General features: G+C 43.2%; 2 protein-coding genes across 5 annotated transcripts in view; both read right to left on the bottom strand.

The window, feature by feature from the left end:
- The window catches only part of wdr26a (WD repeat domain 26a), an 18,666-nt gene extending 9,504 nt beyond the window's left edge, over nt 1-9,162 (bottom strand). The window contains exons 1-5 of one of the 4 annotated variants that reach the window (XM_034697883.1): nt 8,521-9,162; nt 1,488-1,587; nt 1,356-1,412; nt 562-698; nt 255-352 (exon numbers count right to left, since the gene is read on the bottom strand). In XM_034697883.1, coding sequence (XP_034553774.1) covers nt 255-352; nt 562-698; nt 1,356-1,412; nt 1,488-1,587; nt 8,521-8,813 — 685 coding nt within the window. In that variant the 5' untranslated portion in view covers nt 8,814-9,162. Of the gene's footprint in view, nt 1-254; nt 353-561; nt 699-1,355; nt 1,588-4,995; nt 5,174-8,520 lie in introns of those variants that run through there. The other 3 variants (XM_034697884.1, XM_034697885.1, XM_034697882.1) reach the window with 3 other exon arrangements.
- Nucleotides 9,163-9,964: 802 nt separating this feature from the next.
- The window catches only part of adcy3a (adenylate cyclase 3a), a 22,067-nt gene continuing 14,531 nt past the window's right edge, over nt 9,965-17,500 (bottom strand). The window contains exons 17-21 of the mRNA XM_034698276.1: nt 17,487-17,500; nt 17,298-17,411; nt 14,002-14,128; nt 13,603-13,727; nt 9,965-13,283 (exon numbers count right to left, since the gene is read on the bottom strand). The exon at nt 17,487-17,500 is cut by the window's right edge and continues 133 nt beyond it. Coding sequence (XP_034554167.1) covers nt 13,104-13,283; nt 13,603-13,727; nt 14,002-14,128; nt 17,298-17,411; nt 17,487-17,500 — 560 coding nt within the window. The 3' untranslated portion in view covers nt 9,965-13,103. The remainder of the gene's footprint in view (nt 13,284-13,602; nt 13,728-14,001; nt 14,129-17,297; nt 17,412-17,486) is intronic.

Below are 17,500 nucleotides of genomic sequence, written 5' to 3'. Positions count from 1 at the left end.
TCCCAAAGAAACGTGGGACAGAAACGTTTCATCTTTTGACTGTTTCACGTCTGAACTGCAGAAGAGTTCTGTACAGAGTGAGTGTGTGAGTTGTTCCCTGTTTATACACACACACACACACACACACACACACACACACACACACACACACACACACACACACACACACACACACACACACACACACACACACAGAGTGTAGAGAACAATGAGAGATGTGTGAGATGTACAGTAGCAGAGTGTGAGTCACTCACTCTGCAGTCGGTCCAGCAGCTTTGTTCGGGACGTCGTGCCTTTTCCCTCCCACTCTGCTTTAGCTCTCAGGTCCTCTGCATGGCTGCACATCAGGTACCTTCGCGCACACACACACACACACACACAAACACACACACACACACACACACACACACACACACACACACACACACACACACACACACACACAACATTCTTATTGTGTGTGTGTGTGTGTGTGTGTGTGTGTGTGTGTGTGTGTGTGTGTCTGAGTGTGTATGTGTGTGAGATTGTGTGTGGGTCTCAGCCTGTGTTTGGCACACTGACCCGCTCAGGATGTGGATCCGCTCCGTGTTGTACTTCAGAGGAGTGAGCTCAGCTCGAAGGACCTGCAGTGCCTCCAGAACCTTCCCGTCCTCCAGGTACTCCAGGTACTTCTGCTGCAGCAGCAGGAACTTCATCCGCTGCACAGAGAGGCCAGCAGGGGGCGTTACAGAGCACGGACACTTATATCTCATAATATCAACACGTGGGAACAGAGCCATCATTTCTGATGCGTTTCAGGAAGTCAGGAAATCTAAACGCTGATTGTCTTTAGTGACACAGCATCAAGCAGATTTGTGTCTTAGTGTTTGATCTAGAACAGATTGTTATCTGCTCTTCGTGCAAATATCTGTTTATAGAGAGAAAGAAATCCTCATCATATTAACAATCAAGGGAGCCGTCATTATACTGGATTGTGTTCCTCCTGTGTTTGCTCTCCATACAGCCTGTTTTTCCTGCAGACACCAAAGCCTGCTGACCCTCAGCTACAGATTCTGTATTGTGATGTTAGCTTTGACTCTCTTTGCTTGTATTTATGGTTGCCAGTTTAGTGAGTTGTGTTTTTATGTCACGTAAAGTCGCTCGGCTGGATCTTTATTTTGCTGAGCGAGCTCATTTCCACTCAGCAGTGATAAACTACTCTCCGTTTAACATCCTGCTTTACTCTAACAGACTCAGGGGCTGTATTTTCTGAACTGGAGTTTCTTCTTCTCTCCTGAAACAGCTGCAGGAAGTAAAGGACGTGTGTGTGTGTGTGTGTGTGTGCGTGCGTGCGTGTGTGAGTGCTGGAGACTTACCACGATGGCACTGGGAGAATGCATCAAGGCCTTCAGCTCGTTCAGGTCACTCTCAGCCTGAACAGACAGATGACAGAGAATGAATTCACAGCTGCTGAATCCACCTGATTTCAGTATCATCAGAGCACTCACCTTGTCCCACTCTCCCTCCATGACGTGGTTACGAAACTTGGTAGCAGAGGGATGCTCCAGCCTGCAGCCGGACTCCTGCATCAGGAGGTCCACCGTCTGACTGTAACAGAGAGAACCACCCATCAGCATCATGAGGCACCTGGGACAACCTCTGACCTCAGGAACAGGAAGGTGCACAACCAGGTGCACAACCAGGTAATCAACGAGCAATAACAGGTGCATCAATAACCTATCAATTATCTGAATAATTCAAAAAGTATTCTTATATTTATGAACCATGACACCGAGCAAAACTGATAAGGAACCTTAGGAAGCTGCTACCACAGAATGATTTCAGAGTAAGACCCAACCAACGACAGCTTAGAACACCTTCCTGCGCTATGCTCATCACCGAGACCAGCGTCAGAGACACAGTATTGTCTCAGTATTGTTCCGCTTCATGTTGATCCATAACATATCATTCAGCATCATGTCATATTGTTTCGTTTCTTGTAGTTTCATATCAAATCGTTCAGTATCGTGTCATTTCATGTTGTTTCATATCAAATCGTTCAGTATCATGTCGTTTCGTGTTGTTTCGTGTTGTTCCATGACATATCATTCAGTATCATGTCATAGTTTCGTTTCGTGTAGTTTCATACCATATCGTTCAGTATCGTGTTGTTTCATACCATATCGTTCAGTATCGTGTTGTTTCATACCATATCGTTCAGTATCGTTCAGTATCGTGTCATTTCATGTTGTTTCATATCATATCGTTCAGTATCGTGTTGTTTCATATCATATCGTTCAGTATCATGTTGTTTCATACCATATCGTTCAGTATCGTGTTGTTTCATACCATATCGTTCAGTATCGTGTTGTTTCATATCATATTGTTCAGTATCGTGTTGTTTCATACCATATCGTTCAGTATCGTGTTGTTTCATACCATATCGTTCAGTATCGTGTTGTTTCATACCATATCGTTCAGTATCGTGTTGTTTCATACCATATCGTTCAGTATCGTGTTGTTTCATACCATATCGTTCAGTATCGTTCAGTATCGTGTTGTTTCATATCATATCGTTCAGTAACATATCGTTTCGTGTTGTTTCGTGTTGTTCCATATCATATCATTCAGTATCATGTCATAGTTTCGTTTTGTGTTGTTTCATATCATATCGTTCAGTATCGTGTTGTTTCATGTTGTTTCATATCATATCGTTCAGTATCACGTTGTTTCGTGTTGTTTAGTGTTGTTTCATAACATATCGTTCAGTATCGTGTTGTTTCATGTTGTTTCATATCATATCGTTCAGTATCGTTCAGTATCGTGTTGTTTCATATCATATCGTTCAGTAACATATCGTTTCGTGTTGTTCCATGACATATCATTCAGTATCATGTCATAGTTTCGTTTCGTGTTGTTTCATATCATATCGTTCAGTATCGTGTTGTTTCATGTTGTTTCATATCATATCGTTCAGTATCACGTTGTTTCGTGTTGTTTCCTGTTGTTTCATAACATATCGTTCAGTATCGTGTTATTTCGTGTTTTTCATATCATATCGTTCAGTATTGTGTTGTTTCTTTTAATGTCATGTTTTGTGTTGTTTCATGTAGTTTCAGGTCGTGTCATGCTGAGTGATGGTGTCAAATTGTTTTTGGTGTTGTGTCATGCAACCATGTTTTTTTGTGTCGTGTCATGCTGTGTCATGTTGTTTTGGTTCGTGTGTTTTATTGTTGTGTCATGTTGTGTCATGACGTTTTCCATGTCGAGTCATCTCGTTTTGTGTTGTTTCATATCTTTCAGTACCGTCTCGTATTGTCTCATTTTGTGTTGTTTCATATCATATCGTTCAGTATTGTGTTGTATTGTCGGACTTCTGTTGTTTCACATCATATCGTTCAGTATCGTGTTGTTTCATATCATATCATTCAGTATATTATATCAATCAGTATCGTGTCATATTTTTTGGTTTCGTGTTGTTTCATATATCGCTCAGTATCGTGTTATTTTGTGTCTTGTCATGTCGTGTTGTTTCATATCATATTTTTCAGTATGGTATTGTTTCATACTGAGTCATGTTGTGTCATGATGTTTTGTGTAATGTCATGTTGTCATGTTTCGTGTCATGGCATGTTGTTTTGTGTCATTCAGTGTTGTGTCATGTCATGTAGTTGCATGTCATATCATATATCATGTTGTGGAGTTACATGTCATGTCCTGTTGTTTCATGTCGTTGTGTCGTTTTATGTCATGTCGTGTCGTAGGGCTGGGTATCACCAGGTCCCTGGCGATAAGATATTATCAAGATATTTTGCCCACGATAACGATACTATCACGATACTGCGATTCTGCAATAATCGATATATTGCAAGAAATATCATCCACGATACCTGTGTCACTGAAGAAATTCAGAATGTATTGACTGCACTGAATCCATTTCACATGAATGACAGCAAAGTAAAACAAAGTATCTTCTGCACATATGGTCTAAGTCAGGCATGTCCAAAGTACGGCCCAGGAGCCAATCGTGGCCCAAGGTCCATTTATTTATGGCCCCAAGCTTCCATCTTAAATTGTTATTTATAGCACAGAAATCAATCACATTCTGAATCATCTGTACATTTGCAGTTTCTTTGAAGCGCACAAACAAAACTAAAGTCAATCCAGAATAGGTTTTCAAATTAATGTTTTTATCATGATGTGAAAATGTTCTTTATGAAAACTAAAAGTTCAGAAGACACAAAAGAGGACACAAGACAAGATCAAATTATGAAATTGTACCGAAAGGCCAAAATGTGGTGCATTAAAATTGTTCAGAATGCAGGAAAATAATTATTTTGTTATAAAATGTTGTCTGCTGGTCAGAAAAGTCTTAAAAACAATATGAAAAAGAAGTGTGACGAAATCCAGATCGTGATCCTGCCGTAGAAAAATAATGAGACAATATTTTTCCCACATTGCCCGACCCTAAGGAAAAACATTTTCCTCCAGAAGAAGATAACACTTGCTAATGTTTACGTGGCTTGTGGAGAACTGAGGACTTCCTAGTTACTGTTTTATTAAGAAACAAATTCAAATAATTGTTGTTAAATAGATATTTCATATATAACTTGTATGATTCCTAAGTCTCAGTGGGAGCCACTGGCCCTGAGGTATTCTGACAACATCAAATGTGGCCCTCTTTGAAAAAAGTTGTGGACACCACTGGTCTAAGTCAAGTCTTAGACCATATGTGCAGTAGATACTTTGTATCTATCAGAGGCCCTCAATAGGCGCCCCTGGGCCGCATCCGGCCCGCCGGCCGCTTATTTGTGGCCCTCGTACTGTTATTCTTTCACTATATGTTTTGGTCGGGTCAGCACGTGTATACCGCGACTTGTCTCCGTGCCAATGACATGCAGACAGCATGTTTCTGGGTCACTTAGAGTTCACTGCTGCGACTGCACTTTTTAACTTTCACTTTCGTTTATGGAGCAGCTCGCAAACTGGCATTTTGCTAGCTTACAGAATCGTTACCATTAGCGTCGTGAACCGTCCTCTCCTCCACGGTAAGCTCTGCGAACTCTGTATCAAGTGTGGTTCCATTGTCAGTATAGTAAAAGCCGAAGTGGGACCAGACTTTAGATCTGAAATTTGACGGTGTATCTTTCCGGTGTTTTTCTCTGCTGCTAATCCTCCGCCTTGCACCATTTTCTTTTTCTTCTTCTTTTTATTTCCTTTCAAAGAGTACTCTACCGCAGCACCCACTCTTATTCATGCTAAGCGCCATCATGTGGAGGCTTGACGTAGTGACTCTGTAAATCAAAATTGTAGCAGGCTTTTGTGAGAGAATCTGTTTAGAACGGCTGTATGTTTATTGTTTAAATATCGCGATATTTGGCGCCAGTGTATCGATAACGTATGGCAAGACGAAATATCGCGATATATCATAGTATTGATATTTTGGCACACCCCTATCCTGTCACTTGATGTTGTGTCATGTCGTCTCGTTTCTTGTCGTGTCATGTTGTTTCTAGTTATTCAGTGTTGTGTCACGTCATGTTGTGTCATGTTGTTTCGTGTGGTTTTGTGTGGTTTTGTGTGGTTTTGTGTCGTGGCATGTCGTTTAGTGTCATTCAGTGTTGTGTCATGTCGTGTAGTTGCATGTCGTGTCATGTCATGTCATATCCATAGACTGTAAAAAATATGGACGTAGTATCCGTGACGTCACCCATCTGTTCCTGAGAGCTGTTTTGAAGTAAATCGACGGCGGCAGCCATATTGGTAATGCGGAACTCAACTAGGCAGAGTGTGACGTAGTGTGAGTCTCTTAGCCAATGGCTGTGTGTTCCCGACCGGGATTCACGTCAGTTATGTCCTTATTTGGGCAAAACTCATAATCTTAATATCTTCTTAACCGTCACGTTAGAAAAAAATTCACCCCCCGTACAGTGTATGCCATTAGAGAGATTAGCGTTGTAGGGCCAAGCCGTTTTTTGAACCAGGCTGTAAACATGTTTATTAATGCTGCAAAGATCGTCTTTTTCCCATTCATATCTATGTGGTTTCCGGTGTTTCTGCAGCCAGCCTCAAGCGGATTTTCGATGTATTGCAGTTTATATCACTTCCGCATTGGCTTCATCGTTTGAGACCGGAGTTTGCCGCTTGGTCATATCATGTCATGTCGTTTCATGTCGTGTCATATCATGTCATGTCGTTTCTTGTTGTTTTATGTTGTTTCTAGTCATTCAGTTTCGTGTCTCGTCATGTCTCGTCATGTGGTGTCATGTCGTTCACGGTCTTGTCATGTCATGTTATTTCATTTCACACTGCGTCATGTTTCGTTTTGTGTCATGTCATGACGTGGTTTCCTGTTGTGTCGTGTGTTGTTGTTTCGTGTGGTTTCGGGTCGTGTCATGTGGTGTCATGTTGTTTTGTGTCATGTCTAGTCGTGTCTAGTCATGCCATGCCCTGTTGTATCATATCTTTCAGTTTTGTGCCCTGTTGTGAGTTGTTTCATGAATCACCTGTTGACCTCCCTGGTCTATAACACATCCAGCAGAGCATCACAGTGCTAGGGTTGTGTAATAAGTTGTTTGTTGTCTCATAAAAGCTCTGGGTAGGAAATGTAAATGTCCAGTCAGCGGTCTCTCTTCCTGCTTCTTAAACCGTCAAACATGTCTCTTTGTGAATATTATCTGTTAAAACGTAGCGTTTCCTCAGTCTCTGACCCTCTTGCGTTCAGGATTTAAAAATCACTACACAGTCGTGAAGAGACCACAGCAGCCTGTTAGAAACCGGAGCTTTAACTCTGCTATGTAGTGTGTTTAGGACCGTGTGTTTTACTGTTTAAGTCCTCTGGAGGATACTCTGTGAGACTCTCTGCCACTGAGCTAACTGATAACAGATCAACAGCTGTCCTCTCACACCAAACTCCATGCAGACATGAGGCCTCATTCTTGAACCATCAGAGTCCTAAGGTCGAGGTGACTGCAGCGGGATGACAGCTAACTGTGTTAGAGATCACTGGAGAGTTAAAACAATAAGCACACATAGAGCTCTATGAAAACTTGTTTTGGTGTGCATGTTATTAACATCAGGCCTGATTCACCTGTCAGGCCTGCTGCTAATAACACACACCTCTGTTTAATACCTGCAGGGTTGTGTCCACACCTCTCTGACTGAGGTGACCTGACTGACTCTTTTATAAAGCTCTCCTTCTCCTCTATCATTTTTCTTTAAATCTAAACCATCACACGTTATAATCCTCTGAACAGTTTTAACTTTAACAAAACATTCGTTTTTTTATTTTGTTACAAGCACCGAACCGACAGAGCTCTCTCTGTTGCCGCCCCCTCCCTCTGGAACGCCTTACCACCAAACATTGGAAACTGCACCAACCTGTCCACCCTCAAATCACTCACCAAAACCCACCTATTTAGAGCTGCTTTTAATGTATGATTGCTTTTAAATGTATTTTATTCATGTTTTTACGAATCTGTTGTTTTATGTGTTTGTTTTATAGCGTCACTGAGTTTTAAGAAAAGCGCTTTATAAATAAAATGTATTATTATTATTATTATTATTATTATTATTATTATTATTATTATTATTATAATTACTGTTGGTCACATGTTGTGTCTAAGCTGTTGTTCAGCCTCCCTCCACTAGCTGTAGCTGTAGCTCTGGTTAATGTCTGCTGCCATAACGCTCTAAAGGTCTACTACCTATATGTAAAGGAGCACAGGTGATGATGTCATTTGGTAGCACGGCATGGTTTGTCAGTATGTTGATCTAATAAATGGAGCTAAAGTTGTATGTAAGCTGTGTCTGGTTAAACTGACATATAACCACTCCAACAGAGCAATGAGGAACCAGCACAGGCATGAGGACCTGAAGGAGGCCCGAAGCCTGCTTGGGGTAGACTCACTCTGTGATCCAGTGTAACATTGTTCACTGTGAGTAGATGTGTTCAATAAAAAGTTCACCGTTTAGTTTTCTGACTTTAAACTCATTGACTCGATTTTAAATTTATTTTAAACAATACGAGTCTCTGAAGTCTCTGAGAGAACCATTCAACACGCACCGCTTTAAAGACCGGATAGCGTGCAGGGGCTTACTGCTCATCTCTGATGGACTGGTTCCTCTTCCAAACACCTGTCTGCACACCTGTCTACACACCTGTCTACAAACCTGTCTGATGAAACAGGTGTGATAAATATTTTTAAGCACCTATTAATAAGAGTTTAATTTATAGACCCAGGCGTCCATCAGGCTGATTAATGATCCAAACAGTTGATGTAACTTAAGTCCCGCCTCTAACACACTAACAGCTAATCATAAACTGGGATTTCAGGGTGACCCTTGAGGTGGCCGATCAGATTGAGGTGCCCCCCCCCCCTTTAGCGCCCCTGGTAATATCAGCCCAGAGTTAAATCTGCTGGTTTCTCTCTGAGATTCGGTTCTACAGAGGACTACATGTCCTCTGGTCCTCCTCTGACATCGGACCGGGCTGCTCCCCATCCTGCCCGGTCCGGTTCGGCTGCAGGTACGGGGACTTACTTGAGCCCCAGGTCGTGTAGATGTTGTCCTATGAGCCGGATCACGTCCTCCTCGGACTGGGAGAGCCGCTTCTTCTTCTTCAGGCCCGGGCTGGCCTCCGCCGGGCCGCTGCTGTTGTTGGACTCGGGCTGGACCGGGACCCCGTTGTTGTTGTTGTTGGAGGCTGACAGCAGCCCGTTGGAATGAGCTGGTCCGGCGGAGGACGAGGACGAGGACTCTCCGTTCTGAGCCCCGTTTCTACAGGACAGCTCGGAGTCCCGGTCCCGGTCCTGTCCGGCCCCGTTAGCCTGCATGTTCCCGGGCTAGAACAGGGTCCAGATGTGTGTAAAAGCGGATGACACTGCGGGGGAATCGAACACTCCGTCACAGACACCGACAGGCCCACTGACCCAGATGTAGCCCCGCTCTGCCCCCCCTGCGGCCGAGCCTTTCTGAGAACCAGAGGACAGAGCTGACCCGGTTCTGAAGCTGGAGGACGGACGCTGGGATCCCGGACTCAGTGTGCCCGCTTCATGGTGCGGGTCTTGGTGGTTGTGGTCGCTGTCAGGTCCGGCAGAGCCGCGGTGAACTAGTTGGTACAGCTTGTTATTGTTGCTCTCAGACAGCTGCAGCCCTGTTATGGACTGACGCAGTGACGTCAGCGGAAATTCCTTCACGTATTTGTACGTCAGCTGCGTCACCACCAGGGGGCGCTGCAGCTCAGACTGAGTCCTCAGTAGTACTTAGAACCAGAGAGAACCAGATCCCTCACACCAACAGGGTCCCCATGGTGCAGTTAATCTATCAGAGACATTTAAGGTGAACCTCCTCATGGAGTCCGTTATCTCTGTTTGTTTATCATTTCCTTTATTGGTTTCATTATTGATAAGATAAGATAAGATATTACTTTATTGATCCCTAGGGGGGAAATTCGGTTGTTGACAGTATTTGTACCCGTCAGTCAGACAGAGTGCAGGAGTCAAACATGAAACAGGGTTTAAAACTGAAGCCTCTCCCAGAATATCTACTCCAGATCTGACAAGTCAAGGTGTAGGGCAGGGCTATTCAATAAAATATTTGGTCGGGCTGGATTTTCAAACTAAGGCTGTGCCGGACATTTTTAGCAGACAGTGAGCAAAGTTAACTATTTAAAAGAAAAACAAATTGATAAGATAACAAACACACTGGATGTTTATTAACTTATTGCCACATCCAAAAGGGCATAAACACAATAAAAGAGCAGCACTTGTCATTTTTAGTAAAAGATGTTTTTCTTGCCGGACCCAAGTCACAATCACTCGGCAGTTGCTTTCGGGCTGCATGTGGCCCTGGGGCTGCTAATTGAATAGGGCAGGTGTAGTGGTTCACTATACAGGCACCCTTCATAGAATCACAGATTGTCCCTTTAAGCTGTTAACCCTTTGATGTGATCTCTGTTCTTTTGAAGGTCACATAGAATCAGAAATGAATACACAGACTTGACTTTATTCCACTTTTTTAATCAACTTACATGATGACAGCGACTGAAATGAAAGAGGGCACATTGACAGATAAGGTCTTTGAAACCAGGACTGAGCAGACCTGGACCTACAGGAGGTCTACGTCAGTCCTCTAAAACTGAGACGAGATTCAAACTAACAACCACCCGAAGCACAGACTGAACCAGGTCCAACCCTCACCTGATCCTGCTCACCCTTCATATGGCACAACACAGACCAGGACCAGGAACAGGACCAGGGCATATTATTCAAAGTGCCTTTTTCCAAGCCTGAGATACTTTAAAATACAAACCAGGACCCAGCAGAGGTCGCATTGTGGCATCTAAACCCTCCTCTTCCTTAGTCGTTGGCATGTCCCTATAAGAACACGTGGAGTCCTTCTCCCTGGATCTATGTACACTCCAGTCTCTTCAGACTCTTACAGAATTTATAAAAAGGTCAAAGGAATGATTGAACGTCTGCGTCAGAGAGGAGAGAGTCGGGTTTGTAAGAAGGAACTATTGCACTTTGATCCCGTCCTACACGGACACTAATGGGCTTTACAATCAGCAAAGGACGGAGCTAGAGACCCCCCAATTCTTTTTTACAGAGCTAACAGCTGCTTCGTGCCTCCTGCAGGGCGTGCTGCTCTGTCTCTGTCACAGATCATCACTGAGCTCTCTGTCACAGGCTTCCCTCATGCCTTCAGATCCAGTGATGGTTCCATCAGTATTCAAACTGGGACAGGCTGCAGACTCTGCATGTGAGCACTCAACATCTGAAACACCAGGCAGGTCTGCTGCAGCCAGACCCAGACTTCAGGACTGTGGACAAGAACCCACATGACTCAGTCTGAGACCTGCTGAAGTTCTCACAGGATGATTGTTTTAAAACCAGATTCATGAACTCTCAGAGAGTCTGCAGCAGGAGGAACACACCTGCTGCGGGACAGCTGCTCCAGACACTCTTTTTTTTTCTCAGAGAGTTTTGTTGTTGTTTGTCAGATCTGTAAATAAGTTGAAGGTCAGGTTAAAGATTGAATGTCTTTGTTTACCTGACCTTCCTCTGAGCTCACAGATTAACCTCATGTGTACCTGTAGTGTGTCCATGTCTGCAGCCCTGTACACAACCAACAGAGACACAGGTGAGAGCTCATCCTGCTCCCACCAGGTGTTAACAGCACATCTGTAGCAGGGAGAGCACACTCAGTCCAGATGTAGGTGGAGATGTGAATAACACCTGAACCCTCTGAAAGAGAAGTAAGGCTGCTTTCAGAGAGCTCCAGGGTCAGGTACGTCTCAGAGCCGTCACATGGAGACAATGAGGGTGCTACAGGGTCCTTCACCAAGTCTGAAACTAAAGACCTCAGAACCAGACTCGTCTTGTTAGGAGGAGAGACGTCCACCCTGACCCTGTGAACATCACGCTGCGAAGGATTGAAATCATGAAATACAGTGAGACACTTCCTGTTAACATTCCCTAGATACATCCATCAACTCTTCGGATGAAGCTTTTCACTTCATCTTAGCGCTCTAGTCAGCTGGTCTGAGATCATCTGCAGCTTTAATGCATCAATAAACACTTTCAGATTTAGACCTTTATGCTTCTGTAACACATCATCCTTCCTTCTATCCCTCACTTTCTCTCAGAGAGTTCATAAATATCTGATGCTGCAGATTTTAACTGTTTGCAGGACTAAAACCTGGAGCCGTCATCCCTCCTCCTAAGACGTGTAAACTGCATCACTGTGGTCAACTCTGCGATTAAATAAGGTCAAAGCTTTTTCAAAGCTGTGTGCGAACGCAAACAGCCGAGGGGAACGTTTACGTCATGTGACCAGAAGAGCTAACAATAAATAAAAACATCTGAGACGATGTCTGCAGGTCGTCTGTCTCCTCGTAGCTCATATATAAATATAAATCTGTCCTCATAGTCTCTTCTGAACGTCACACTGAGTCTGATGTGCTGACCACAGAGAATCCTCGTCTCTGCCCCTCACCCCACAGGTGACCCTCTGTGAAGGTGTGAAGTTAACGTGGAGGGCAGAGCTCCTGAGAGTGTGTAAATAAAGACTTCTTTCAAACAGTGAAACAGGAACAGCTGACTGAGCTCTCACACTCTGAGTCGTGATGAAGTGAAACACTCCTCCAGCAGCAGTATAGAGGTGTCCTCCGGCCTGTAGGGGGCACTGTAGGATCCTTCAGAGTAATGAAAACATGGCACTGTGAGAGGCACTTCCATCGATCCACAATCAGTGTGAAAATACTCTCCCCTCCCTTCCCTGACACACGCACACACACGGCACACACACATTAAACAAACACACACACACACACACACACACACGCGCGCGCACACACGCACACAGTGTGTCGTCCTTCATCAGTGCAGAAACGTCCAGAGTCCAACAGAGACCTGATCCAGGGTCAGAGTCCAGAACTAATACCTTTCAAAATTACACTACGAGACAGACACACACTCTCACACCCAGCTCAAAGGCTCAGGTGTCAGTTCAGTGTGTGTGTCTCATGTTGGCCTCTGATCGGTCCACAGCGAGCTCATCAGAGTCATCAGGTTCATAAAGGTCTCCAAAAACATCCAGATCTGAGACCAGGTGTCCGAAGTCCAGGTAGTGTTAGCCCGGGGAGGAGATGGCACTGAGAGTGTGTGTGTGTGTATATGTTTGTATGTATGTATGTGTGTGTGTGTGTGTGTGTGTGTGTGTGTGTGTGTGTGTGCGTGTGTGTGTGTGTGTGTGTGTGTGTGCGTGTGTGTGTGTTTGTGTGTGTGTGTGTGTTTGTGATGTTTATGGACAGTGACAGAGTCCATCTTTGATTTAAATCCATCAGTTTAACGAGTTAAAGCGGGGAGTGGTCTTAAGAAAGAATGAGTGATGTAAACACGGAGAGCAGAGAGCGAGCACAACGAGAGGAGGGGCGGGGCATCAATACTGCAGCTCTATCAGACATGTCCCTACCGAGCATCCTCCATCCTCCATCCTCCTCCTCGTCCTCATCCTCCATCCTCCATCCTCAGGATTCAAATACATGAAAACCTGATCTCTGATGGACTGTGTATCTGTCCATAGACAGTCAATGTGTGTGTGTGTTTGTTTGTGCACACTCCTTAGCTGTCCACCACCTGGTGTGGCAGCGTGACGGAGGAGCCGTTGATGAATGAACCCTGTTTGTCTCGTCCCTTCAGGAAGTACGTCAGCAGCTCTCCTTTCCCCTTCACGAAAATCGGCCCCCTCCTCACGAAGCGGAAACCGTACTCCTTCAGGATGTTGTAGGTGTCCTCCACCACCTGGGGGCACAACACATACAAGCACGCACGCACGCACACACACACACACACACACACACACACACACACACACACACACACACACACACACACACACACACACACACACACACACACACACACACACACACACACAGCTCTGTTAAAGTATCTGCAGCACTCTGTTTCCTCACAGTTCTCAAATTTGTGCAGAGACTAATCTGTGTGAAACAGGACCAAGATGATGAACTCAGCTCAGTCTGGATCAGAGCTGGCCTGAGTTTCTGACATGACTCTGGTTTCATTGATCTGCGTCCTGCAGTGAACGCTAGTTGTGTACCTGAATGTTCCCCATCACCCCTGTGGACTCCATGCGGCTCGCCACGTTCACAGTGTTTCCCCAGATGTCATAGTGAGGTTTCCTCGCACCGATCACTCCCGCTAACACTCCTCCTTTATTCAGACCTGCAAACACGAGGAAGGTTAGATTAACACTGTTTCTGTGTGAGATTAGGATTAAACCAGGCTCTTAATCTGAACCCTAATTCAGATCAGGTTTTCACTGAACTTCACAGATCATCTACAAAACTGATTCTTACTTTTTAAAAACAGATCATAAATCTGAGCTTGAGTCAAGGACTTAGGCTGACAGAATTGCACACATGAACAAACACACAAACACACAGACGCACGCACGCACGCAGGAACGCACGCAAGAATGCACTCACACATGACGTACCAATGCGTAGCATGAAGTTGTTGAAGGATTGGTAGTTGATGTTCATCAGTGTGACCTTCATAGCGAGAGCAAAGTCTGCAAGGTCAGCCAGGTGCTGCCAGCGCTCTCTGTCTGACTGCTCCTCCTTCTGGTGACACCAAACAAACTACAGATCAATAACCTATTGGTCAATAACCTATAGATCAATAACCTACAGATCAATAACATTTAGAGCAATAAGGTACAGATCAATAACCTACAGATCAATAACATTTAGATCATTAACCCATAGATCAATAACCTAGAGATCAATAAGCTATAGATCAGTTACCTACAGATCAATAACCTATAGATCAATAAGCTACTAATCAAACTACAGATCAATAACCTATAGATCAACCTAAAGATCAATAATCTACAGATCAATAACCTAAAGATCAATAACCTATAGATCAATCACCTACAGATCAATCACCTAAAGATCAATAACCTATAGATCAATAACCTATAGATCAATAACCTATAGATCAACCTAAAGATCAATAACCTTTAGATCAATAACCTATAGATCAATAACCTAGAGATCAATAACCTAGAGATCAATAAGCTATAGATCAAAAATCATAAGATAAAAATCATCACAGACAAATATAATTTAGATCAGTTGATTAAAGGGCCAACAAGGATTTCCAAAACCTCTAGTACACAGTTGGACCTGATATTTACTAATAAACCTGAGAGAATCACTAAAAGTTATAACTTGATCACTGGCTTGTCTGATCATAATATGACCCTGGTTGCCAGGAAATTGACTAATAATAGATTCCACAATACCAAACAAACTGGTACAAATGTCTTTTACAGTAGGATACCAAAAGGTAATCAAGCTGCATTTGACAATGAAATTAATAAATTAAGATGGAATGATGTAATCACCTCTGAGGACCTTGCGAGTTGTTGCAATAGTTTCACTTGTAAAATTAACTCTGTAAGGGATACATTTACTGTGGAAGTCCAGAAAAAATGTAAAAGGAAATGTAATCTACCATGGCTAAACGAAAACTTAAAGAAACTTATGAAACATAGAGATTCAGCTCTGAAAAAGGCCATTAAATCGAGTAGGGACACAGACATGCTGATTTTCAAAGGCCTTAGGAATAAGGTAATCAATGAGCTGAGGCTAGCCAAATCTCGCTTTTACCTTCAATTAATGGACAATGCTAAAAATAATAGTAAATTAATTTGGCAAAATATTAATAACCTTACAAGAAAGGAACCACGTTTTTTAGGAGAACTTCAGCTTAAAGTTGAGGGAAATTTCATTGATGACAAAGCCTCTATCGCTGCTATTTTTAATCAATACTTTCTTGAGTCTGTAAACGAGTTAGGCAAAAACTTTAAAGAAAAGGATCTGGATATTGCTCCTATAGCCGCTATAGATCAGGTTTTTAATCTGGTTTTAACAGATATCACAGAAGTGAATAAAATCATTGGCTCCTTAAAAAGCTCTAAATGTAGAGACGCTTTCCATTTTGATACCATGTTTATTAAAAAGCACAAAGATGATTTTTCTCCACCCATTGCTCATTTAATCAACTTGTCACTTAAGCAGAGTACTTTCCCCAGTGCCTGGAAACAAGCCATTGTCACCCCGGTCCTTAAGTCTGGAGATCGTCATGAAGCCAGCAATTACAGACCCATAAGCATACTGCCAATTTTGTCAAAGATTGTTGAGAAGGTTGTAGTCAAGCAACTGACAACATATCTTAACACAAGCAACTTCTGCCTTCACCCAATGCAGTTTGGCTTTAGACCCAATCACTCTACTGAAACAGCTACATTATATTTGATAGAGCAGATCAAATCTCAACTGGACAAAGGTGGGGTGGTTGGTGCTGTGTTTCTAGATTTGCGCAAAGCATTTGATACAGTTAATCACAGTGTACTTATCTCGAAACTTTCTAAATTTCAATTTTCATCAGGGGCTCTGGCTTGGATGTCTTCATATCTGTCTGGCAGGATGCAGTGTGTTAATGTTTGTGGTTTCCTGTCGGACTATGTGAAGTGTACAATGGGTGTTCCCCAAGGTTCTGTGTTGGGTCCCCTATTATTTAGCCTTTATATCAATGATCTCCCACAACAGTGTCATGGGATCGAAATACAAATGTATGCCGATGATACTGTTCTGTATAATCATGCAAAAACAGCTGAGTTAGCTGCAGCAAAGTTATCATCTGTCATGGAAAGGATCACAGCATGGCTTGACCAATCTTGTCTCAGTCTTAATGTAAGTAAAACTAAAGGCATGTTTTTCTCTAAAACCAGTATGCAGCCCATCAACGCTGACATTGTCATTGGAGATGAGAGGATTGAAATAGTTAGTGAGTTTAAATATCTTGGTGTAGTCCTAGATTCAAACCTTAACATGAAGAAACATGTTAGGAAAATGATAAAAACCATCAAATATAATTTGACAAACTTTAGACACATAAGAAGCTGTCTTTCAGTGGATGCAGCCAAGACTTTTATGCATGCTATGATCCTTTCCCACATGTCATATTGTATCACATGCTGGGGTCAGGCTGGGGAGACGGTCATTAAACCACTTCACTCTCTGTATAAACAAACCTTAAAAATACTGGACAAAAAAACAATGCAATACCACCACTGTAGGATACTGGAGAAACATCATCTTTTGAGCTTTGAGAATTTTAAATTGTATTCAAATGTGTGTCTTGTGTATAAGATTTTAAATGGCTTGGCCCCGCCTCCGCTGCGTCAATTTATCAACTTTCGGTCAGTGGACTCCGTTAAATCAACAAGAATCTCTTCGATCAGAAATTGCAATGTGCCCTTTCGCCGCACTGCCTTTGGGCAGTCAGCTTTTTCTGTGAAAGCCACAACTCAGTGGAACACCTTACCGGAGGACATTAAGAACAGTGAATCTCTCAGCAGCTTAAAAACCAAACTGAAAAGTCTGCTAAAGGACACTCAACACTGCAACCACTGATTTGATACTTTTAACTTGATATACATACTGTTTGTGTGTGCGTGTGCGTGTGCGTGTGTGTGTGTGTGTGTGTGTGTGTGTGTGTGTGTGCGTGTGCACGTGCGCGCGTGTGTGTGTGCAAGCAAGTGTTTTTACAATGTGATGTTTTAATTGTGACCTGCCAAGGGACTGCAGATGTAAATTAGCTTTAAGCTAACTCTGGTACAATGCATCAGATGGTGACATTTATGTTAAATATTGTACATGGTCCCTTTACAAATAAATCGATTAAAATAAAAAAAAAATTACCTACAGATCAATAACTGACCTTCATGCAGCTGTATCCATTGCTGACGTCGGCCGTGACGCCCGAAGCTGCCATATAGGTGCTGCCGATTGTCTTGATCTTTGTGATGCAGCGAAACTGAGGCTCATCCAGCAGCTGACACAGAGAGGGGTCAAAGGTCACGAGAGAGCACCTTAACATGACCTTCATCTAAACCAGGAAGACACTCACGCTGTCGAAGTCTG

This window comes from Notolabrus celidotus, chromosome 12 (genome assembly GCF_009762535.1).
Source record: "Notolabrus celidotus isolate fNotCel1 chromosome 12, fNotCel1.pri, whole genome shotgun sequence".
Classification (NCBI taxonomy): Eukaryota; Metazoa; Chordata; class Actinopteri; order Labriformes; family Labridae; genus Notolabrus; species Notolabrus celidotus.
This window is presented reverse-complemented; position numbering and strand designations above follow the sequence as displayed.